This window comes from Diplotaxodon limnothrissa, linkage group LG2 (genome assembly GCF_057381915.1).
Source record: "Diplotaxodon limnothrissa isolate DT_005_m linkage group LG2, D_limnothrissa_male_GT1.1, whole genome shotgun sequence".
Lineage (NCBI taxonomy): Eukaryota > Metazoa > Chordata > Actinopteri > Cichliformes > Cichlidae > Diplotaxodon > Diplotaxodon limnothrissa.
Genome location: NC_140597.1, coordinates 40,076,748 through 40,101,549, shown reverse-complemented (window position 1 = coordinate 40,101,549; position 24,802 = coordinate 40,076,748). Strand labels below are relative to the sequence as shown.

At 41.7% G+C, this 24,802-nt stretch overlaps 1 protein-coding gene across 2 annotated transcripts in view; it reads left to right on the top strand.

The window, feature by feature from the left end:
• rab28 (RAB28, member RAS oncogene family) overlaps nt 1-13,369 on the top strand; it is a 34,076-nt gene extending 20,707 nt beyond the window's left edge. Inside the window, exons 5-7 of one of the 2 annotated variants that reach the window (XM_085373598.1) lie at nt 8,197-8,300; nt 8,399-8,476; nt 13,222-13,369. In XM_085373598.1, coding sequence (XP_085229724.1) covers nt 8,197-8,300; nt 8,399-8,476; nt 13,222-13,314 — 275 coding nt within the window. In that variant the 3' untranslated portion in view covers nt 13,315-13,369. Of the gene's footprint in view, nt 1-8,196; nt 8,301-8,398; nt 8,477-10,421; nt 10,518-13,221 lie in introns of those variants that run through there. The other variant, XM_085373605.1, reaches the window with a different exon arrangement.
• Nucleotides 13,370-24,802: the final 11,433 nt, after the last annotated feature.

Sequence of the window (24,802 nt, the reverse complement as noted above, 5' to 3'; positions counted from 1 at the left end):
AAGTTAGTGGTGCATGGAGAACAATTTGCCCAGACAGTTGTAAGTCATTTCATTAGGATCTGGACTCGGTTTGATATTTCTTGCCCTCACTATACAGTCTGAATCGATTCATGGTCAGCGAGGGTAAGCTGAGGCAAATCCTTTTAACAGGGTCTTAAAGCCATAGCGTGAGGTAATGTTGGAAGTAATAGGTTCTCCCCTGGGGTTGATTAGGCTCAGTCCTGTAACTTTCACTTAATGGGATATGACCCCTCAGAGCCCCAAGTCTCTGAAAACACACGCATGCCTGGCCATTATTACCACACACAGATACATAGACACGCACTCACAGTTCACACATTCGGCCCTCATGCTCCCCAACACACGACTGGTGTTTGGTTTAAAACGAGGCCGTCGCCAATTAACTGTGTTATGCCAAGCTTATTCTCTGGCTGTTTCTCGCTGGATAAACTGTTCCAATTGGTCCCCAGCAGCCGGCTGAGGCAAACAGTAAGTAGGTGTCTCTGTTATCACAGCGTGGTTTTAAAAAGGCCTGAGAGGATTAGACAGTGTAGTGTAGGATTTCAGGCTGGTTAGCCAACACAGACCTTTTAGGTGATTGTTTTGCCTTGGCAGCATGTGTCGGTGAACTCCAACAATCAAGGAATCCCTCCTTGAATTATCACATTGTTCACATTTGGGTACAGTGACAATAACCATACAGTGTCTCTTGAAGGTACTTGCCCAGTAACCTTTGTGGTCTGGTGTGTATTCTCATTGGCAAAGTGATGGTTTAAAAGAGGAAAAAACTTTGCTTGGGGTGGTTGAAGTTACCAAAGTTGTTTTGAAGGAGATCTGGTACTTAACAGTATCATGTTAAACCAGCTAAAGTCACATATTATAATGTGTGACAATTATCAGGCAAAACTTACTATTATGGGACAAAAAAGCAATCAAACTGACCTAATGTCTTGCAATGTGTGACTACACTGTGCTAATAACTTAAGCTGTTGCAAATGAAGCCAGACCGTATATGAAAGATGGAGGTAGCTTGTGGGTCTGTTTAATTGAAAACCTTAAATCTGCATTCTTTGCAAAGGCGAACAGGGGATGACGACGAGATGCACTAATTGTAATTTTCTTGGCTCATTATAATTTCTGGTTCTGATTTTCTTTCAAAGGATGGTAACTGACAGCATATACAGACAAAAATTAACTAATAAAAAATTATAATAAAAGCAATTATTCATTTTTCCCTAAACTTTAGCAAGTTACAGGATCTTTTTTCACTTAAACAAGTGAATACAAACCACGTTTACTGGCACTTAACCTGCAACCACCAGCAGACATAATTTACCTTACCAAAGATGCAATAGAGTTGTACAACAAAACAAATGTCAGCTGCTTACATCATTTTTCAGTATGTTTATATAATCACCAGATAACAGGACATTGACCCTTTTTTTCTTTTTCACTCATCTTGATAATTTTTCTCCTTACTGCTTCGGTCTTTTCTCTGCCCATACTGTGGCTGGTGGATTGTGGGTGGCTGTAAGCTCTGGCTAGTTTTAGTTTTACCATTTTCCCTTTGTCACTTTCTTCAAACTGGGGAGGTGATGTAAGTGTCTCAGACCGACTTATAATCGTCTGAGGTATATGTGAGACTGGACGGCCAGTGTGTGCTGAACACACTGAAAATCAGCCAGTACAAGCCCCTGGCTGGTTGATCATTGTCTTTCTATTTTTAAAAAGACTTGCAGTTGTATAGAATTCAGTGGCAGAAAGTCTTTAGATCATCTTGCTGTATTACTACAAAATATACTTTTCTTATAAATTAGCTCCACTGTTATAAGTAAGAAGGGGGTTATGCCTTTAGGTAGATGAGCATATTATTTCTTCCTTCAAAAGTTGCACAAATTATGTTTACATGATTATTGGTATCATGCTTTTGAGTCTTTTACTGAATTTGATCTTGTTCGGTTGTTATTGGAGCAGTGTGTACAAAATGCTCTGCTACAGCAGGTTGCTGTGTTTTCTTCAACATGACTTCACAACATTTTCACAATACACCTATTTGTGCTTTATTACTGACTCAAAGGGTACTTATAATTCAATGCAGAAAGAACCACCAGACACTGCTACAGCAAGCCATTATTCAATAGCCAACTGCCACGATGATCTGCTGGATAAGCTTCGAGATCTCAGCCTGGCTCCAGTCCCAGCCATGGGGATGTTGTAAGCAGTGTATGTGAAAGTGCAAGTGTGCCAGTAGAGCTGCGGTCTGTGCTAAAAACAAACTCTAGTTTTAAGTCACTCAAAGCAGTAAAGACGATATTGATTCATCACTAATGGCTTTTCAGTTTCTTCGTTTCATTGGCAGTTAATGTGTGATTGTCCTTTCAGGGAAGGTGACAGAGCAAATGGTACTCCTTTAAAAGCATTCTCTGGGCAGATCCATCCAAACAAAATCCAACCTCCTTACTAATTTCAAGTTTTTAAGTGACATAAAAAACCCCGCCAAGCCTGTCTGGTTTCAGGATGATCAGGTCTGCCAGTGAGTGGATTCTTTCCATGAAGGAGGAAAGCTGACATCCACATAGACACTAAATTGTGGAGGGGAACATCCATATTTTCTTCTCATTTGGTTGTGTTCCCATTTAATAGGTCACTGCAATAACAAACCAATTATTTACGGTAAAAGCCTAATTTATCCCCCAGATATTAATCTCTAACTGTTGTCTTGTAATTCACCCCAATGACAGGCAGACCTTTTAAATAAACACTGATGGTGACCACAGCGAGGGAGAGCCATCGCTCTTGACGAGTAATGATCCACTCGCTATCTCTATGCTCTCGGAGGCCTAAACAGTTTATTTCGTGTTTGCAGTCACTTCCTCGGGGTTGTTAAGCTGATGTACAGTTTGACAGAAACAGAGGTAAACCAGATCATTGGAGAAAGATTCTTTTGACCTGATAAGTAGAAATGGGTACATTAGGGAGAAAAATGGAGCAAAACACTAAAACTGTGGGATTAGTCTTGTATTCAGTCTACACAGACAGATGCTGAAAAATTATTTTGTGTGGGAAAGTGGGTCCTTTACCCTACAGTATTATTTTGTGACTTAAAGGAGCCATGAACCACTACTACCATATACAGAATTTAGGGTTACCTTGTTTGCTTATCTATCATAATGTATATTATGTTAATATTACCACTTGCTAACCAGTTAAAAATCAATAAGGAAAAAACAACTATATGTGCTGTTAAAGATTTATCTGGGAATACAATATACGATCCTAAAAAAATAAACAAAATTTTTTGGGATTTCTATGAAACTTTATATACACCACAAATAAACCCATCTAAAAACGAAATTGATCAATTTCTCGACAACATAACTCTTCCAAAATTATTAGACACCCAAGCAATGGCACTGGATTCACCACTGACGCCAGGTGAACTCCAGGAAGCTTTGATAAGTATGCCCAATAATCAAAGGAGCTTGCAAAGAAAAGCGTCTGGACTTCTTTAAGTTACTTGAAGACGTTTCACCTCTCATCCGAGAAGCTTCTTCAGTTCTAAGGTCAAACGGTGGAGAGTCCCAGATATAAACCTAGTGGGAGTTTCCCCCCACAGAGGGACAAAAGGACCCCCTGATGATCCTCTAATCGCCTGAACCAAGGTGTGAAACTGGGCGTGGGTCCCAATCAGCCAGAGTTTCGGGTGAGCTCATTGTGAAACCTGGCCCCACCTTATCATGCGAATTCCTGAGGTCAGATGGCCCAGGGTGTGAGTGGGGGTTAAGGCGTCTGGGAAGGGATCTCAAAACTGGATTATAGATGGCAGAGAGTTGGTGTCGTAAACCCCCGCCTCTGTTCAAAGATGGTTGCTCACAGTGGACATAGATGGCTTCTTTCACTCCTCTTTCAAACCATCTGTCATCTCTGTCCAAAATGTGAACATTGGCATCCTCGAAAGAGTGTCCTTTATCCTTAAGATGCAGATGGACTGCTGAGTCTTGTCCTGTGGAGGTGGCTCTTCTGTGTTGTGCCAGTACCTCCTCTTTGACTCCCATCACCCTTTGGAACACAAACTTGGAGTAATCAGGACCCTACACCACCGGGCAGAACATGTTCCCTCTAAGCCTGAAGGAAAAAAGAAGGAACACACACGTAAAGGAAGCACTCAAAACGTGCGGCTATCCTAAATGGGCGTTCTTAAAGTCAGCAAAGAGGCACAGAAAAGAAGACCAGACACCAGCGAGGGAGGATAAGAAGGACAGACGCAACAACATTGTCATCCCCTATGTAGCCGGTGTATCAGAAAAACTCAGGAGAGTTTTCTCCAAGCACGACATCCCGGTGTATTTCAGACCCAGCAACACGCTCAGACAGAAACTGGTTCACCCGAAAGACAAATAACGCCAAAACACAGACATAACAATGTGGTGTATGCTGTACAGTGCAGCGAGGAATGCCCAGACCTCTACATTGGAGAGACCAAACAGCCACTTCACAAGCGCATGGCACAACATAGAAGAGCCACCTCCACAGGACAAGACTCAGCAGTCCATCTGCATCTAAAGGTCAAAGGTCACTCTTTCGAGGATGCCAATGTTCACATTTTGGACAGAGATGACAGATGGTTTGAAAGAGGAGTGAAAGAAGCATCTATGTCCACTGTGAGTGACCATCTTTGAACAGAGGCGGGGTTTACGACACCAACTCTCTGCCATCTATAATCCAGTTTTGAGATCCCTCCCCAGACGCCTTAACGCCCACTCACACCCTGGGCCATCTGACCTCAGGAATTCGCATGATAAGGTGGGGCCAGGTTTCACAATGAACACACCCGAAACTCTGGCTGATTGGGGCCCACACCCAGTTTCACACCTTGGCTCAGGCGATTAGAGGATCATCAGGGGTCCTTTTGTCCCTCTGTGGGGAGAAACTCCCACTAGGTTTATATCTGGGACTCTCCACCATTTGACCTTAGAACTGAAGAAGCTTCTCGGATGAGAGGTGAAACGTCTTCAAGTAACTTAAAGAAGTCCAGTTTTCTTTGCAAGCTCCTTTGACTACGATGACCTGGATGACTGAGAACCTTCACAGACATATGCCCAATAATAATGCTCCTGGTCCAGACGGTTTTCCAACAGATTTTTACAAAGAATTCTGGACAATTCTGGCACCAGTTTTTCACAGGATGTTGCAGGAAATCAAAGAAAATGGTAGACTACCACCAAATATGAACTCTGCAAATATCAGTCTCTTACAAAAACCAGGCAAAGACCCTGTATTTCCTTCAAGCTATCGTCCAATATCCCTTATTAATGTAGATCTTAAAATAATCTGTAAAGCTCTCTCTAAGAGATTAGAGAAAATAACCCCCCTCTTAATTCATCCTGACCAAACTGGTTTCATAAAAGGTCAGCACTCCTCAACAAACACTCGTAGATTACTTAATTTAATAGACTACTCATACAATAAAAACATCGAAACCATAATATTATCTCTAGATGCAGAAAAAGCATTTGACAGAGTTAACTGGAAATTTCTATTTGCAACTTTACATAAATTTGGTTTTGGACCCTCTTTCATAAACTGGTTAAAAATATTATATAACTCCCCAACAGCTTGTGTCAGAACAAACGGGACACGAAAAAAAAAAGGCTAAATTAGCTCCTCAACATGTCCTGAAGTTCTCCAGAGGCCTGGTAACGAACTAATCATGTGATTCAGGTGTGTTGACCCAGGGTGAGATCTAAAACCTGCAGGACACCGGACCTCGAGGAGTTGCCCACCCCTGGTAGAGAGTAATAAAAGGGTACAGGTGCTAACATGGCCAACATTTAAAAAAACCAAGCGAATTATAAATCAAAAAGTACAACAATGGTGGAGCCAAACTGTTTAGCAGCTCCAATCATATTCTAAAACCAAAAGGCGTACCATTTTGCTTTCAGAGCTACAGTGACTGATCTCACTGGTGTTAGTCAAACAAAATGGAATAATTGCAGCATGTGTTTTTATCTAAATTTGATATCTAAATTTAAACATTTATTAATCTAAATATCTAAAAGTTATTGAAAAAACGTCTTAAAGAGTTATTTTCAGATAAAAATATAAAAACATCTACAATTCTACAATAGTTAGACAAAATGCAGTGCTCATGCTGTTTATTTATTTATTTTATTTAGGACAGTGCATGTTAATGAACATAAATGTAAAAAAAATTACATGAATGTAAACATACCAGATTATAGCCAAGGGCTAATTTCCATCTGTTGTCCTTAAGCATAAAAAATAGACATAATAATTCATAAAAATTCATCATTCATTCATAATAAAAACTCCATCACCAAACTTACACATACACACCATTCATGCTAATGTGCCCAAGCAGCCCAGGCAGACATTAGGTTGTAAGTAGTAAATCTGCTGCCTGTACACTTTAACTGGCACTTCACAATAGATTTCTGGCACTTAAGATACAATCATTTGGCTTCAAAAGACATGAAGTGCCTTTATTTGTGTTTCCACATTAATGACAATTCTAATACTTTACAGATTAGTCTTTTGGTGCTTTGTCAGAAATTTTAATTTGCATGTAAGCAAACCTGAAGTTTCCAGACATGCGTCTGTGCTGTTTTCTGAATTTTCTTAGCAGCTACTCACTTCCAGTTTTCACATTGGCTTGACGCGCACACCCACAGGCCAAATTAAGAAGCCTCCCAAATTTGCACACCTTTTTCTTTACTTAACAGTAACGTGTCTTCCACAGCTTCTGAGCCACTGTGTTAATGTTGGTTAATCTGACTGTGACACATGATTGATAGCCTCTCCCAAGTGTGCAGGATCCAAAGGATTAGTAGTGTTTACTTCTAGTAGCATGCTGGGTACCTTGGCTGTAAATGACTGGAATTAATAACCTGCTGACGCCTATGAGACAGCTCTGTTTATGTACAGGGAGAGACATGACAGTCTGCCCTGGACATTGAGTAGCTGTAAAAGAGTCTGCCCTTGCCCAGAAAGGTTTGTGTTTATATGTCACTTATGACGATGCTAATATTCCTGTTAGCCTAAAATGATTCTTTCTAAATGTATTTTTTTGGCCTTTAGCATTTTTAGGTCATATGCCATGAGGCTCAGATATTAATAATACAGGATTAGTGCAGTGTTTACATTTCCCTCTCTCTCTCTGCTTCTGGCTTTATCCACACCTCCCTTCTTCCCTGTCACACACAGACACACACATGCACACTAAGGGGCATGAGAACAGGGTAAATCCTGACAACTTCAATGAAGCCTCACACAAAGACTAAAACTCGAGGGGGGGTGAGAGAAATGCAAAACCGTACAGTAGCCTGACCTCTTCCAGCTAACATAGACATGCATGCACCAGATACCGGGCGTGGCCACCTTCCTGCACAAAGCCAGAAATAAAGAACCAAGATAATGTTTTCAGCAACAAGACCCCTGGGTGACCTTCCTTATCGACCCCAGCATGACCCCATAGTGAGGAAGGAGAGAAGCAAAGCGCCCAGTATCACTATACAGGAGTCGAATGGACAGGGACATCACTACAATAGTGAAAAAAAGGAAGGTGCTGTCATTGTGTGCTCACAGTAAATCACTGTGTAGGTGACAGTCCCAGATCTCGGGCCCTTGCACCCACCTTAACATCCCGGTGAGCTCATAAGTCAAACGTCTTTCTCTGTCTACACTCTCACTGTGATTGTAGCCTCAAGTCTTTGGTCATTCATGTATTGTTTCTTAAGTATTTCTCCACAGCTGGGCTGGTTTGTCTGTTTCGGGTCAAATACAGGTTTGTGGCTTCAGGGTGCAACTGTACTCGGCTTAACGCTGAGGAATGTGCCGCATCCAGCTTCAATACCAGCTGGGAATGGAAGGAGATCATTTCCACTCTCAATGACTCCATCCATAAATTGAAAGCTAACGACGATCAGTCTATGCAGCTGGGTTTTGAAAGCAACATAACAATTGAATTACGCTTTGTTTTTACATGCCTCTGTGCGTGCCATCCTCATACACTAGGCAGACCTCTTCTATCTTAACGCAAGTGTAAACAGTTATCTTTTTTGTTTATGCTCTGATATTTAACAGTTAAACCTGTGAGAGTGCTGTGTAACCATCGCATAAATCCATCTGTCTGTCTCTTGTAATTTTTCTCACGTCTTCGCTGTGTTTTGTCCACAGTCGACCTGGAGCACATGAGGACAGTGAAGTCTGATAAACACCAGCGCTTCTGCCAAGAGAACGGCCTCATCAGTCAGTTCGTATCGGCCAAGACAGGGGACTCGGTTAGTACCAGCCAATTTTCAGTAGGTCAGAAAATAAATTGGAAGTGGCTTTCATTGGATTCACCTTGTGTTATTTTTCTCTGAATTTCTTATTCCAGGTGTACCTTTGTTTTCAGAGATTGGCTGCTGAGATTCTGGGTGTAAAACTAAACAAAGCAGAGCTAGAGCAGTCACAGGTGAGCCGTGACAGCATCAAGGTTTAGCATCAAGGTTGTGTATGCAACGTTCTTCTAATCGTATATGGATAATTTGCTCTTAGTCTCATCAGTACTTCACCAGTCACCTATGTGCAATGTTATGCCTGAACTTAAGCGAGGTCACGGGGAGTGCGTTAGGTCAATGGAGGTCACCACACACTGTATAGGACTTTTTGCTGTGTAAACATGATTTTGCTACGTCTGCCTCCTGTGATGGTATACCTGCCACTGACACTGCCCATCTGTAAATAGACCCACATTGACCACATTAATGCGTGAAGTCAGAGGTTAAAGGTAGGCAGTTGTTGGGGTGAGAAGGTTAGGAGTGGCTGGCTGATTTATTAGTTTTATCTCCCACTGTTTTTGTTTTTTTTGACAAAACGGAGCCTCGGCTTGCCAGCCAGTCCATGATGCCCAATAGTGGCAGCTGTAGGATTTACAAGGTCACCTCCCCCAGAGGCATTAATCCTGAGTGTGATATGACCGGCTGGAGCCACACTGGCTGGCTAGTGGTTGATGAGCCTGAGGGGCTACAGAGAGGTCAGGACCCCAGAGAAGGGAGAGCTTGTAGGTGAAAGAGTGGCCAAATTCTCAAGCTCTGCTCCAATCAGCCAACACCGCTTCTGACTAAGTGAAAATGACCACAGACTAATGTAGCTGTCCATCTGCTTTTGCATTTAACCCCCTCCCTTCATAGTTCTGTCAGTAAAGCAAAGTGCTTTAATCCAGGCTAATCAAGCTGGGTGGGTGGCTAGATCCACTGTCCACTCATAAAGAAGGGATGAGTAGTTGTCAGAAACACAAAACACAGCACAGCTCTACAGGGAAGAAAACATATATTGTATAAGCAAAAGAAACTACTTAACATTTATTAAACTTCCTATAAAACCACTGAGTTAAAGGTACATTCCAGAAATTTACATATCTAGTGGATACTGTATGTGTTGTGATCTGAGGTTCTGATTGATTATGAATAATCTAAGAATTAAGAATCTAATCAAATAATTATTTTCTCAGTCTGTTGGTTTGCTCAGAATCTCTCATAGCTGGTATTTTCAGATGTTTTGTCAGCGCAGTAGTCCAAAGTGTTTGTCGATTTCTGCAGGTTGGTGTGGAGGAATGTGTTTTACTTGGTCAAAGCAAAAACAAAACGCAAGAAACAGTTCATAAATTTTCATAAAGACCAGTGTTGTAAATGGAAATTGGTGCAGAGAGAAGGCTTTCAGCAGGTCATGCCTCTGGGTGTAGCCATGGGCGAGCAAAGTGTCGTTATCAGCTGTCAGGTTTAGAGAGCTGAACATGAGGGTCACAACCCCCGACAGTATTATATCTGCCTGGCAGGCTTCTCCGTCATGGTCCTCTGTCTGTAAGATCAGATAGCGAAGTTACGGATCACTCACCGACTCCAACACCAGGTTTCAGCAGCTCGTTAATCAGGCAGCCAACCAGGGCCTGGTATTCAGCCATGTGGGCTCCTCGAAGGTGGTTAATCACCATAGGGTCCAGCTGCCCTTTTCTATTGAATAAATGAATTATTTTTAGGGTTTGGACAAACCAGCAATTTAAAATGTCTCATCAGACATAAACTAGGATGAAGTGTACTGACATGGCATCGATCTCAATAATGAAAGACTAGATTTTCAGTGTTCTAAGGTTTTTTCCTTTGTGTGTTTTAGCGTGTGTTTAATTAGAAAACTGGCTTAGCTCTGTGTGCTGTCTACACTCCTTTTCTTCCTCATCTCTAGCACTCCCTGATTTATTCTTTCTCATTCACTCATTACTTTGCTCAATGTCGCTTTTAACTCTCATCATACGTGTGCTCTCTCATGATTTTATAACTGTCTGTTTTTCTGTTTTGTTTTGTTTTTCTATTCTTTTTCCTGTCTTCCACTCATCTACTGCTCGATACACTGAACCTGCTCAGAGGATTGTGAAGGCTGAGCTGGTGGACTACCCACAGGATGAAGGTCCAATTAGTCAAGAGAACGCCCAGCAAAGCAAAATATGTTTGATTCAGTAGCCGGAAGTATGTCTCTACAGTTACACAGATATATCCCCGTAGATTTGTAGTTGTAGCAACTATTAGTAATAGAGGTTATGTTTTGGTTCAGAGTTTAAATTTACAAAGTAGTGAATCAAATAAAAATACATGTCCTCTGTAGTAGTGTTATTTTTTTAGTCCACTTTGGGATTCTAAGCTATGTGTGTTTTTGTCCGTGTGTGATGTAATGAGAAAAACCTCAAAACCATGAAACAGATATGACTCCATTCTGACCTTCATCTGCTTCCTGTCAGATTCAGGGCGTGGGTGCACAAACATTTTGACCAATGTCTTCAGTCATAGCATGGACTTTGAGCCCATGTCAAGAAATGTTAAAGAAACAATTTGGGAGATATCTCAGTCAGCCATCTAGATGAGAAGGTCCTTACAACTTACAGTGGGGCAAAAAAGTATTTAGTCAGCCACCGATTGTGCAAGTTCCCCCACTTAAAATGATGACAGAGGTCAGTAATTTGCACCAGAGGTACACTTCAACTGTGAGAGACAGAATGTGAAAAAAAAATCCATGAATCCACATGGTAGGATTTGTAAAGAATTTATTCGTAAATCAGGGTGGAAAATAAGTATTTGGTCACCTCAAACAAGGAAAATCTCTGGCTCTCACAGACCTGTAACGTCTTCTGTAAGAAGCTTTTCTGTCCCCCACTCGTTACCTGTATGAATGGCACCTGTTTGAACTCATCATCTGTATAAAAGACACCTGTCCACAGCCTCAAACAGTCAGACTCCAAACTCCGCCATGGCCAAGACCAAAGAGCTTTCGAAGGACACCAGGAAAAGTATTGTAGACCTGCACCAGACTGGGAAGGGTGAATCTACAATAGGCAAGCAGCTCGGTGTGAAAAAATCAACTGTGGGAGCAATCATCAGAAAATGGAAGACATACAAGACCACTGATAATCTCCCTCAATCTGGGGCTCCACGCAAGATCTCATCCCGTGGGGTCAAAATGATCATGAGAACGGTGAGCAAAGATCCCAGAACCACACGGGGGGACCTGGTGAATGACCTGCAGAGAGCTGGGACCAAAGTAACAAAGGTCACCATCAGTAACACACTACAACGGCAGGGAATCAAATCCCGCAGTGCCAGACGTGTTCCGCTGCTGAAGCCAGTGCATGTCCAGGCCCGTCTGAAGTTTGCCAGAGAGCACATGGATGATACAGCAGAGGATTGGGAGAATGTCATGTGGTCAGATGAAACCAAAGTAGAACTTTTTGGTATAAACTCAACTCGTCGTGTTTGGAGGAAGAAGAATACTGAGTTGCATCCCAAGAACACCATACCTACTGTGAAGCATGGGGGTGGAAACATCATGCTATGGGGCTGTTTTTCTGCCAAGGGGACAGGACGACTGATCCGTGTTAAGGACAGAATGAATGGGGCCATGTATCGTGAGATTTTGAGCCAAAACCTCCTTCCATCAGTGAGAACTTTGAAGATGAAACGAGGCTGGGTCTTCCAACATGACAATGATCCAAAACACACCGCCCGGGCAACAAAGGAGTGGCTCCGTAAGAAGCATTTGAAAGTCCTGGAGTGGCCTAGCCAGTCTCCAGACCTCAACCCCATAGAAAATCTGTGGCGGGAGTTGAAAGTCCGTGTTGCTCGGCAACAGCCCCAAAACATCACTGCTCTCGAGAAGATCTGCATGGAGGAATGGGCCAAAATACCAGCTACTGTGTGTGCAAACCTGGTAAAGACCTATAGTAAACGTTTGACCGCTGTTATTGCCAACAAAGGTTATGTTGCAAAGTATTGAGTTGTATTTTTGTTATTGACCAAATACTTATTTTCCACCCTGATTTACGAATAAATTCTTTACAAATCCTACCATGTGGATTCATGGATTTTTCTTTCACATTCTGTCTCTCACAGTTGAAGTGTACCTCTGGTGCAAATTACTGACCTCTGTCATCATTTTAGGTGGGGGAACTTGCACAATCGGTGGCTGACTAAATACTTTTTTGCCCCACTGTATGTCTGTGCATGACCCTGCCGCCAGTAATGGGACCGCTCCAGGGGTGTCAAACTCAGATACACATTGGGCCAAAATTCAAAACTGGAACAAAGTCGCGGGCTAACGTTAATATTTATTGAAATATATTTATTCCTCCAGATTTAAGAATGAATCTCTTCTTATGGACTCAAACACGTTTTGCTGAAAAACTGAATATGGAACAAGCAAAGCTTAATACTAAACAATATAAATTTTAGCTGTGTAATACCAGTAGGCCAGCTCTGATAGTAATTTGGTATGGCTTCGTGGGCCAAGTGTAATTAGGCTGCGGGCCAAATTTGGCCCACGGGCCAGAGTTTGACACCTATGGCTTAGACGGACATACAGAGTTTTTAAAATTAGATGTTTCTCCTGATAATGGTTTTTGGGCTAAATTAAGCTAGTCTGCTGCTGGCTGTGGCTTTGAATTTATAGTCAAGACATAAGAGTCGTATCAGTCTTTTCATTCAAAGCTGCATGAAAGCAAACACTTCTGTTTCTCAAGATCTCATTCACAGTGTCGTTTATCGCACTTTTCAGCAGTTTAACTCTTTAATAGGCGAGGCTTAATTTAATCTGTGGCCTAACTGGAGGTTTCTGGTATTTCAAAGGAATTCTTGTTGCAGCTTTCAAACTAAAAAGACACCTTTCCATCTTTTTCAGCGCGTGGTGAAGGCGGACATTGTGAACTACAGTCAGGACACTGTAGCCAGGACAGTCAACCCCCCTCGCAGCTCCATGTGTGTGGTGCAGTGATCCCCTCCGAAACACACAAACACACATAAACACACACAAAGCTTGTTTACAGTGTTACTCTTTCCAGATTTTTTTGATGACTGGATGAAAAGTGTTTCTCTTTGTGGGTGAGGAGAACAGACCGTGCGGTTTCGAGGCCTTGGTCTGTAGTTCAGATATTTAGCACGAATAATTTCATTGGTGGTTCACCAAAAAGGATACGGGACCTCACTTTTCTTTTTTTCCAAGTTTACACGCAGCTATTCTTTCATTTCATCTTAGATTTATATTTAAAAACGACTCTTACATCGATTACTAGCTCTATGTTAGTACAAAGCTGGTTTTTCAGTCTGCTAGTTGAGAATATTTTTATACATGAGCATATTTTCTTCTACCATTGCTGTTAGAGACGTTTGTTTAAACAGTAACCCCTGTTTAATCTGTGGCTGTAACTACGACTGCAGGGTGGATGTTCACGGGACATAAACGGGAAGATGAAAGCAAATGTGATTTTCTGATTTTCTTTTTATGCCTGTGGTGCTCATCAGTTGAAGAGAGGGGAAGTAGGTGTAGAAAATGTTTTAGCGAGTGGAGTGAAATGAATCTCTGCTTTGTTTTTGCCAAGTAAGGGCCTCCACTAGCAGTAATGTGATGTGAACTACCGTATGTTGTGTTATTTTTGCATAGACATATTTAAATTTTAGTCGTAAATTAGGATTTACATTTTCCACAAAACAAACATACAAATGATTTCCATCTGTTTAAACAGCGTCTCTTCTTCAGGTGTTCCTTGTAGATTATATTATCCATTTCGAAAATGTAGTTTTATATTTATGATTAGAGTTCATGTAATTTTGTTAGATGCTCCTTTGGTAAAGTGTTAATGACATTAGATGAATATGACTGAAGAGGTTCTGAGTATCAAGTTGAGCATCAGCTAAGCTAAAAATATACGTTTTGATTAGATTTCTCTTCGACTGTCTAGAACAGCGGTTTGAATTGGAGAATGAGTTTGATGCACAGCAACCTGTTCTTTAGTTTGTGTGTCTGAGATATTACCAGATTTGTTTAGGTGGTCACAACTAAACAGCCATCATATGTGTAAAATGTGTATTTGTATATGAAAAGCTATCCCCGCTCCATTTCAAAGCAGCTTTCAATGATTAGAAATCATCACAAGGCATCACTGTAAATTCTGATCATGCTAAGAAGATGTACTCTTTAGAAATGAAAAAAATGTACAGTGAAAAGTGAATGTTTAGATATACAGTGACACATATTTGTGTTTTTAAATAAATGCTACATGGAAAAAGAAGTGATTTGTGAAGTTAATTAATTAATCTTGTGTGTACAGCAAGACTTTGCAGGTCTTGCCTGGAAAATGGGAAACAGACATTTATTTAAGTTTTATTTAAATGTCTTTATGGTAGTCATCAGGGATAGTTATTCCTGAAGGAGACTCTTCTTTAGATTTGCTGCCTTCTGTTCTGTCAAGAGGATCCCTCACTGCTTCAATAATGCTGAGGTCTGCGCTCTGGGGGAGTCATGACTGATGGTGTTGCATTGGGCGTTTTTCTGTCCACGTCCGCTTTCCGTGCGCTAGAAATGTGTTTGGGTCATTGTCAGAAAAGCTGAGAAAGGAAGCCATTGCCAGATGGTATTACATGATGGATACCATCTGATGGTACTTTTCTTGGTTCATAATTCCATCAATTTTGACAAGATCTCCAACATCACCGGCTGATATGCAGCCCCCAAACCATGACAGAGCCTCTACAGAGCCTCCACCTGTCACTGCTGATTTCCAGCCCAGTTCTTGTGTAATTTGGCAAACCTCAGTGTTTTCTCCCCATTTGCCTCCCTTAAGAATAGCTTCTTGACGGGCACCTCTGCATTACAACAAGTTCTGATGACACTTCACGAACAGTAGATGGATCAACTGAAGGTCAGATGCACATCTTAAATTATTTCTCAAGTATTTGCTAGTCAAAGGAGCTTGCAAAGAAAAGCGTCCGTTTAAGTTGCTTGAAGACGTTTCACCTCTCATCCGAGAAGCTTCTTCAGCTCTAAGTCCAAATGGTGGGGAGTCCCAGATTTAAACCTAGTGGGAGTTTCCCCCCACAGAGGGACAAAGGACCCTAGATTTTGCTAGATTTTTTTCTCCTTTTTTTCTAAGAACATGAATTTCAGATCAAGTTTTTTGACTTATAGCTTTTTGGGAGGGTGGCAGAATACAATTTAATGCCTGTCAAGCTGTTATATTTTTCATAGATTCTGCTAATTTCCAACAGATTGCTAGTAAACAAATTGTCCAAGGATACAATTTAAAATTGCTTCTTTAGTAAGTCGTCTGTTATGTGTAGACACACCACTGATTCATGTCTTTAGTTACAGTTTTATGCTTTTAAAAAGCATTGCTCTGAGTGGTCAGGTACAAAGACTGAACTGATATTAAGTTAAAAAAGCAGCCAATGTCTTGAATAAAGAGTGGGATTTGGACTGAGCGTGGAGTTAAAAATTGGAGCAGGACACTTGATGGTTCGTAGTGGGGCCGATGGCGCGATATGGCAGCCTCGCTTCTGTCAGTCTGCCCCAGGGCAGCTGTGGCTACACCTGTAGCTGCCTCCACCAGTGTGAGAATGTGAGAGTGAATGAATAGTGGCATTGTAAGCGCTATATAAATCCAATCCATTATTAGTGGGAAAGTGTAATTTTTAATTTTTTTTTTTACATCCCAATAATGTTTGCATATGTACATATATTTATTAGTTTCAGGTTGGCCATTCTTGTATTTTGCTCGTTTGTGTTGTTGTGTTTGCACATCTCTGTTGCTTGTGGGGCTCGCACACAAGAATTTCACTCGCATGTGCTGTGCCAGTGTGCCTGCACATGTGATGTGACAATAAAAGTGATTTGATTTGGTTTGATTTGATTTGAATAATTCCTGTGAACTTAAAACTAATGTGAGAGTTATACTTCTGTGGAAAATCGACACTTTATATAATTCTTAATCCTTAATCTCATCCCTATTATCAATTTAGACACATAGCTTCGTGAGCACATAAGCCCCACCCACCTGTGATTCAAACCTTGGGTTAAAGAAAGGCTGATTCTAAAGGCAAAGGCTGTTTCCAACAGAGTATAGATTACGAGAATGAACTGAAACCCAGTATAAGATAAATTAGGATAATTTCAACACCATGATGCTAAAACAACTCTAGTGATTCATTCCAAGAATGAAAATGTGGAGCTAGAAATAAGCCCAATGTTTACTGTGTCTTCCACTAAAAATGTGATATAATCATAATAGTTGTTTTCATCATTTGTACTTTGGCCTATATTACCGTGAAATTACTGCATGATGTGTGGTATTAAAACGTAATTAGCTTTACCCTGCAGAAACCCTGATTTAGCAAATGATGTGAGTTTGAGGGGAATATTGTTACCACAGAATGAGCTGCCTGAATGTGCGCAGACATTCTCATTACTCGGGCTTTGTTAGCTTGCTACCACATTTGGACCTTGGTGTCGCTGCAATTTTTCACCTCATTCTGCTAACAGAAACCAACAGGAACACGCCCTGGAGGTGCTCATATGAGCAAGGCTACTGCTGATGAAGATGTTCAGAGTAAGAGCCCATGTGTTGAAATTTAAGTATAAGGATGGAAACTTGACCACCCCAGAGATCCCCATCCATACAGAAGAACCTAAGTCTCTGGTAGCTAATGAGCCATCTGGTCTTTGTTGACTAAATCCACCCTGAACAGATGATCCAAATGGCTTTTTAATGGTTGTAAACTTTATTAATTAATGACTTGAATTCTCTGGCCTTTTGTTAGCCTTTTTATTTGCTGAGTCATTGTCAATGAATCCACTGGCGTGGTTGGAAGGATTAAGCGCTTTCAAAACCACTGAGACAAACAAAACAAATGCTGTATCTATACAGGGATGCCCTCCGTTTTGTCCTGTTCCAGGTGTTGTTAAGTGCGACTGTGCGGTGCAGAGCTACTATAAACAGCACTAAAGGAGAGCGAGGCAGCCCAGCTGGGGTCATTCCAGCGCACTTGCATTGTTTCGCTTGAGTAGACGTCTTAGGAATTGTCTCTGCTGAATTTTTGTCAAGAGCTGTCACCGTCGCTGACAGGCGAGACTTGCCCTTGGCTTTGCTGCTGTTTAGACAGGTGTTTTTGCAAAGAAAACAACTGCAGCTCTGTTTCAATCATAGACGCTCACAACAGCAAATGTTCCCCTAAAGACGAAAGGAAAGGAAGGAGTGCATAATGCCTGAGAAGGGTGAGGCTTTTTGACAGACAGGCAGAAGTCAAGGCCGATTTGCGTCAAAGTGAATTTGTCTACCTGCTTTCACTGTTTCTTCTTGTGAATCACTTTGTGTGTTGGTTGGTTTCGGTGTTTGCTCACTTTCCGTTTGGGTACACATACCAGAAGATCCAGAAGTAAACAGACAAACTGGACGATGTATTTGTTGGTATTTAGTTAACCACTCTGACACTTTAAATTTGCTCAGTACTTTGTCGTCTCAGACGAAGTTTCGGTCCTCCAAGAAACCAAAACACATCTTCTCCATAGGCACAAGTCCTGCTTTTTTCCCCCTTTTTTTGTATTTCTCGTTCCTCTTCCTCCCCGTCTGTGTTTCTCATTGCTGAAACTCTGTGTTGACAGTCTCAAAAAACCACATATGACAAGCTGGTAAGAGGGCCATAGTTGTGGGCTACGCTCTTTTTTTGTGCGGGCAGAATGGGGCCAACACCCTCATGATTACCCACTCACCCTCTTCCGTTTTCCACCTGTGCACAGTGCCAGACCCACAGCATTGAGGGAGTAGGCAGGACTGAGTCAACCCTCTCTGATGAGCTCCAGTCCCCCCCGGTCCCCACACTGGCTCCTATTCTTTGCCGCTGTGCACCCGGCCAGCCAGCAGCAACCGGAGTGACAGGCAAGGCATGGCAGAGCTTGCTCTGGGCCCGAGCTGGCATCCATTTGATCAGAGCGCTGATGTGAGCCAGCAGTGCTTAGTTCCCATGGTGCTTTAGAGGATTGCTCTCTCCTCTGTTTTCTCTGTGTGTTGTTAGATTGTGATCTGAGAACTCTGCTTGTCTCATTTGCAGCTTGTGTAGTCAGGCGGGACTGTCCTGGTAGGTGCCGTGTGTCTGCTCCAGCCAAGAGGCACATGATTTATTTTAGGGCCAAGGATGTGGGCATTCAGAGGGGTCATATTTATAGTCTGTTGGTCTGGTGAGAAGACCTGCCAGTAAAAGCAGATTCTGAAAAAGAGGCACGGGGGACAGAAAACTGAAAGTCTTTCTCTCTTTACAGAGGCCATGGATGAATGCTATTTTCAGTGGGCTGTAGTGAATAGCACGTAAAACTAAATAGCTATAGTATTGGCTTTTAGATGCAAAGAGGAGGAGTGCAGCCAGTACAATAACAAAACAAGCATATTTGTAGTGCATGTTATAGTCTTCAAATCTAAAAACATTAAAGGGTCTTTTGATTAGGAAATCATAACCTTTTAAATTACAAATGCCAGTTGAGTGTTGGTCAAACAAGAAATTGTACTTTAATTAAATCCCCTCAGAATAAAACAGTTTAAATAGTGCAGTTCATTTTTTAAGCATCTAATTCCACATTTTCTTTTAGGTAGCTTTGAAAAATTTGCTATTTACATACAACAGAATGAATCCCAACAGAGGCTAAGTGTTACGGCAACAAATGTCATCTAGAGAAACGTGTTAAACCGCTTCTTTATTTATTGTTAAATAACTGAGATCAGTCTATGTGTTCCCCAGGAAAACTTTTATTATTATATGTGCAACAAAGGTTATTTGTAAGTAAGAAAGTAAGGTGGATAATAGCTCAAAATTACAGCTGTTAGACTATCTTGAAGTGGATCCAGAGATCAACGAGGTGAACAGAGACTCCTCTGAGCTTGTATGTTTCTGTTTTTGTGACACGGTGTTATCTGTGGCTACGAGGGTTAAAGCCATGATAGTTGTATCGAAATATTGTTGAATGTAGGGCTTTTTTAATCAGATTTGAGGTTTGGCAGTTAAATGTTGTGAAAATTTCAAAGATTACAACTATTGGGTTGGTGTGTTGTCATTTTGGTTAAAGCAAAGGATATTTGCCATAATACTCAAATAATTACAACAAATGAATTCTATTAATTCTATAAATCTATTTTCTTTACTGCTCACTAACTATGATCATCAGCAACAGGCTGGCAGTCTATCACGGGGCCTGTAGGGAGAGACAGATAAGCATTCACACTCACATCCACACCAACAGCTTAGAATCACCAGTTAACCCCAATATATCCACCATCTCTCCTCTGTACAAATCCAAAGTGTCTCAGCCTTGCCTCTTTAAATTTTTTTTGAAATGTCAGATTTAGCAGCACGGTGGTTCGCACTGTTGCCGCACAGCAAGAAGGTCCTGAGTTCAATTCCACCATCAGGTCTTTCTGTGTGGAGTTTGCATGTTCTCCCCGTGTTTGTGTGGGTTCCCTCCGGGTACTCCGGCTTCCTCCCACCGTCCAAAGACATGCACTTAGTCAGGATAAGTTAATTGGATAATCCAAATTGTCACTAGGTGTGAATGTGCGAGTGAATGAGAGTGCGAATGGTTGTCTGTCCCTGTGTGTTGGCCCTGCGACAGACTGGCGACCTGTCCAGGGTGTACCCCGCCTCTCGCCCTATGACAGCTGGGATAGGCTCCAGCGCCCCCCGCGACCCTGAAAAGGAGAAGCGGACACGAATGGATGGATGTCAGATTTATTTTAGGCAGTGACAAAAAAATTCTCAAATTGTAAATTGGTCTTTAATTAAGGCGTGTTTGCGACCTCGAATTGTCAACTGTGTTTGTTCTGTGTCTTTTGAGTATAATCATGTGCTGGATTACTCAAACACTGTGAGAGCGGCAGACATGCTACATGTGTGCACATCATAATATATGTCAGAGGCCGTCTCTTTCAAAAAAGAGCAGATGATGAATGAACACGGTCTTTTCAGTGCTGATAATTGAAACCTCTCCTGACTTCCAGGCTTGTATAGATCAAATGTTTGATAAAGGATCTGCTCAGTCAGAAGAAAACACAATGATATCATCGTGCAAAAATGACAGCAATGATCCAGCACCTGAGCACTTACCCTCTCCTCAGTGCCTGAATCCAACCTGTGCCATCCTTCAACAAAGAGACAGTGACTGGGTGGGGCTAGAGTTGGGTGTCAGTACTTACTGCATCTGTTGGAAGATATATATACATAAGAGTTAATCATCGCAGTGAAAATATAAGGAGGGTGGTGGATTACAAAGTCATTACTCAGTTCTGCTTCTCTATGTCTCGTTTGCTTTGTAATGTCTTCCTCATTGTTCCCCAAAATACTTTGGCTATAAAACCTGATATGAGAGCCATTCAGTTTTTATAAGTGCTATTCATTACAGGCTACTGAAAATAGCATTTATCCAAAGATAACTCTTTGAAGCTTTTCAAAAGACTACTTAGGAGATGTTGCAGTGCTTTGAGATGCTGAAAAGTGTGAAGATATGTATACTTTTTTCCACTGTGGAATTTTTTGAGGTGGGAAAGTTTGGCCCTTGGATTAAATAAATGCTTTTGTGGACCAAAAACGGTTACAGCCAAAATGAATTGAGCAATATTGTTAGTTACAGAGGGCATATCCCTTCTGGATTTGTGCAAGTATGATAATTCCACATTGATGCCTGCCACTAATTATGTCCCATTTAACATGCGACGGACTGGAACTTTCACTCCATGTTTGACTGGAAAATTCATTCAGCTCGAAGCCTCAAAAAATGAGCCTCTTGTTCAGGCCTCAGTGGAGAAACAATAGTGTGTGAGGATGACATGTAAGATAGAACAAGTCTGTGTTTATTGACATCCATGAGTGACTGCTTCAGGTGTTCGTTGCTCTAGAGGGATGACTGCTCAAACCCAGAAACCCTGCTCAAGTGGAATGAACATATGTGGTCCACCCTTTTCCAGAGAACAAAGGGTGCAGGAATATGCCTTCTTTCCATTAGGTTTTTCTGGAAATGGCGTGCCCTGCGATTTTTACAGAGGGCAGATATCATCAGTGAACCTTCACAGTGTCGACTTTTCAGGAATCAAGAAATGCTTGAGGCTTGAGGCCAAATGCATTCCTCATGTTATCTAAAGGGATTTGAAAGGGTTTCATATGGTCAGACATTATTGTGAGCCCAGAGAAGATGAATAAATAGAAGGCTACATCTATCTGAACTGAACATGTAATGTATGAGGGTGATGAGATGCTGTTCAGCATTATTTATATTTGAGAACAGAGAATATCTGATGGATGACACGTTGGACCTCGACCAATAACAGCTCACCAAATTTCATGACTTGACCCTGACACCTGACAACATATGCAACTGTGGTTAATGTAGACAACTGAATCTAGACACATTTGTCATAACTTGGTGAGAGTGGTTCAGACTTTTATTTCCCTGTTTGGTAAAAATAGGTTTTGGTTAGTGAAAAAGAAGACAGAAAAAACATCCAGGTTCAGGAACTCAAAGTAGATTTGAGCAAGTAATAAAAGGTTTTTATTTCAGTGCACATTATAAATGCACATAATAATAATAATGTATAATAATAATGTAATGATGACTTTACTCAACACAGGGGTGCAACTGATATGCATTTTCATTCTGGCCTCTAGGGGCAACAAGGAGCACATGCACCATCACAGTTTTTCTTCACCCTAAGACATAGTGTAGACAAAAGAACAGTAAAAGTACACAATGAGTGCAAAAATATTGGGTAAGTGTATAATAAGTAACCGAAAATACCAAATACCAAAATTGACACACAGATTGACAACATAAAATTAAATAGGCATGTTGTGTGATCTGAGAGCCCATTTGCGTTTCACTGAAGCTCCATCAGAAATGGTCTCAGTGGATGGATGGTTGTCAAAAAGAACTGAGGGTGCCAGATGCTCACGGGTTTGTTTAAATACTTGGGTTCAGTGTATTTAAATGGGTTCATTCTACTTTTATATTTATAGACGCTGTCAAAGTCACTGTGAGTGGCTGAAAAATTCATTCAAGTCCAAGATGCTGTTAGATTCTGTGACCTTCGGTGACACACTTAAAAACTTTAGTCGTTGGATTAAATAGCAACCAATTCTAACCCTTCCTCTTAATGCCGTTTGTCTGCTGGATCAGGTTTTTGTCTGGCTGACATCATGTCATCTCGGCATAAGAGGATCCTTAGACTGAAAGAGCCCTATTTTTTTATAAGATAAGATCGGGAAAGTCTAGTTTGAGTGAGAGATTTAAGCATTTTAATCCCCATGAGACAGCAATAGAGGATTATATGGCTCGGGAATGTTATGGGAGAAACTATTTTATCTTTCATTGCATTGTTTATAAGGTAAACTGGGGTAAAGCTTGACTTTACAAAGCTATCCACTGGCGCTGTATTTCATTGGCCAACTTTTTCCCCCTAAACCGAGTGGTCCCACTGAAATGGAGGAGAGAGCTGCATTTTGTCAGTCGGAAAGCCACTGTGTTCTGCTGCAGAGCTGCATCTCTCTGCAGCTGGAAGGAATTCCAAGTCTTGCTGAAGGGCACCTCAGCAGGGTGGATTTTGGCTGTCAAGGGGAATTGAGCCTAGGCCGTCTGGCTGAAGTACTGTGACACCAATCACAACACCACCCCGCTGGTTCAGCCAAAAACAATATATGGTTAAATGAGGGACTTGCACGATACAGAGCAGCGCCGAAATGTTCAAATCAAAGAATATTTCTTGAAATGTTTGAAAGAAATGTCCTGCGACAGTGCCCGGGCCATTTCTTGGGGGTAACAGACAATGTTCTCTCACTGGATTGCCAGTAAGAAAGTTGTATGATGGAAAAAGTGGCTGGCTCATATTTAGAAGCACGAAAGCGCTGATATAATGTGAGGTGATGTTAGAATTCCTCTCTCTGTCCAACACAATGTGGGCAGTGTGGAAAACCTGGATGGTGTGACTTTTTTCAGAGAATCCATCACAGCATCGCAAACCCTGCAGGTCTCACTTCGGTACACAGCAGTGCTAATCAAAACCAGCCCGTTGTGGGGGCACAAAGGTCATCAGCCAAGGAGAGGAAATTATTGATGGAAATAAAGGTGCTGGACTGCCCCAGTGGCTCTCCCTTACACTTATTTGCTAGATGTTGAGTCGCTAGACAGGCTGCATTATGAACAAGGCCGAGTTGTTCAAATCTGATTTAAGGGCTGCTTTTGTCATGACGTGCGCCAAAGAAGGTCTCATGCTTTCATTGGCTGTTTCAGTCTATTTCCATTTCTTGACCTGCATTGAATGTCCACTAAAAGTTAATAAGTCTTTAATGTTTTCCTACTTTGAAAATTGCCTATGGACAGAGTGGAGCCTGTGATTTACTGACTTCAGCTGCTTGAGCTGCACATCAAGAAATTTTTTGTTCCCCCTCGTATTAAAACATATGAAATCACTTACAAGTTGCTACTAATTCACGGTGATCTGTCAAACTGTTTTAATGGAGACATGAAGTCATTACAGAATGTGATGACATTGCATGTGTGCGAGGTATGCCGTGCCGCTGTAATTTGGAAAGAGAAGTGCCACAGAGAAAAGTGTCACAAAAGAAGAAAGGGACCCGTGAGGGTCAAGTTCCCGTGTGCAGGCTGTTGTGTGAAGTGTCTGGTGATTGCCAGGCTGTTCTGAGGACGCTGCTGGACAGGGAGGTGAGAGGCAGGTTAATTACTATACTGAGAGGGAAGGGTGAGATGCTTTACATAGCCCTTTGTGTCCTGTAGTCTTGGGTTTCCAGCACAGAGAGGTGTGAGCAAAGAGTGCTGGAAGATGGCAAAGACTAACACTGCACGGGCCAGTTCCATCCTAAAGTCGCCACGTTGATCACCAGATGACAGGAGCTGTGAGTTCTGCGTGAAAACCATGCTGTCACAGGCTCAGTCCTACTGTTAGAACATGCAAGTGCAAACCAAGAGAAGACTAATGCATAGCCTGGTGATCAGAGTGAGTCTCCATTTCCATTTGAGGATGGTATATTGCCCTAATTGCAGTTAGGTCTCAGTCGGCATCATTTTTAGTTATCACAGAAGCAGCCTAAAAGCATGTGGCATGCCAGGGACAGCTGCAGAATTGGGCGACAGTTCTATGTCATGTGTGCACACTAAAGTCAGATCTGTCAGAAACTTGAGGCAACTTGACGCTGGCTCCAAAAACTAGACAATCCCCAAAGATTCCCATGTTGAAGCATTAAAAAGCATTAAAAATGTCCCTGTGCACATATTGGCCTCTATGGATAGTTTCCCCCTTCTTAACAAGTATTCGGGGGGTAAATTCTGTTTTATTACTCATCTGCCTGGATATTGGTGTTAAACAGGTGTCCAGTCACAGGTAGCTATAGCAGATTGGTGTCTACTAGACCTCAGCTCTGCTAATTAAAGTCAGTGAATTTGA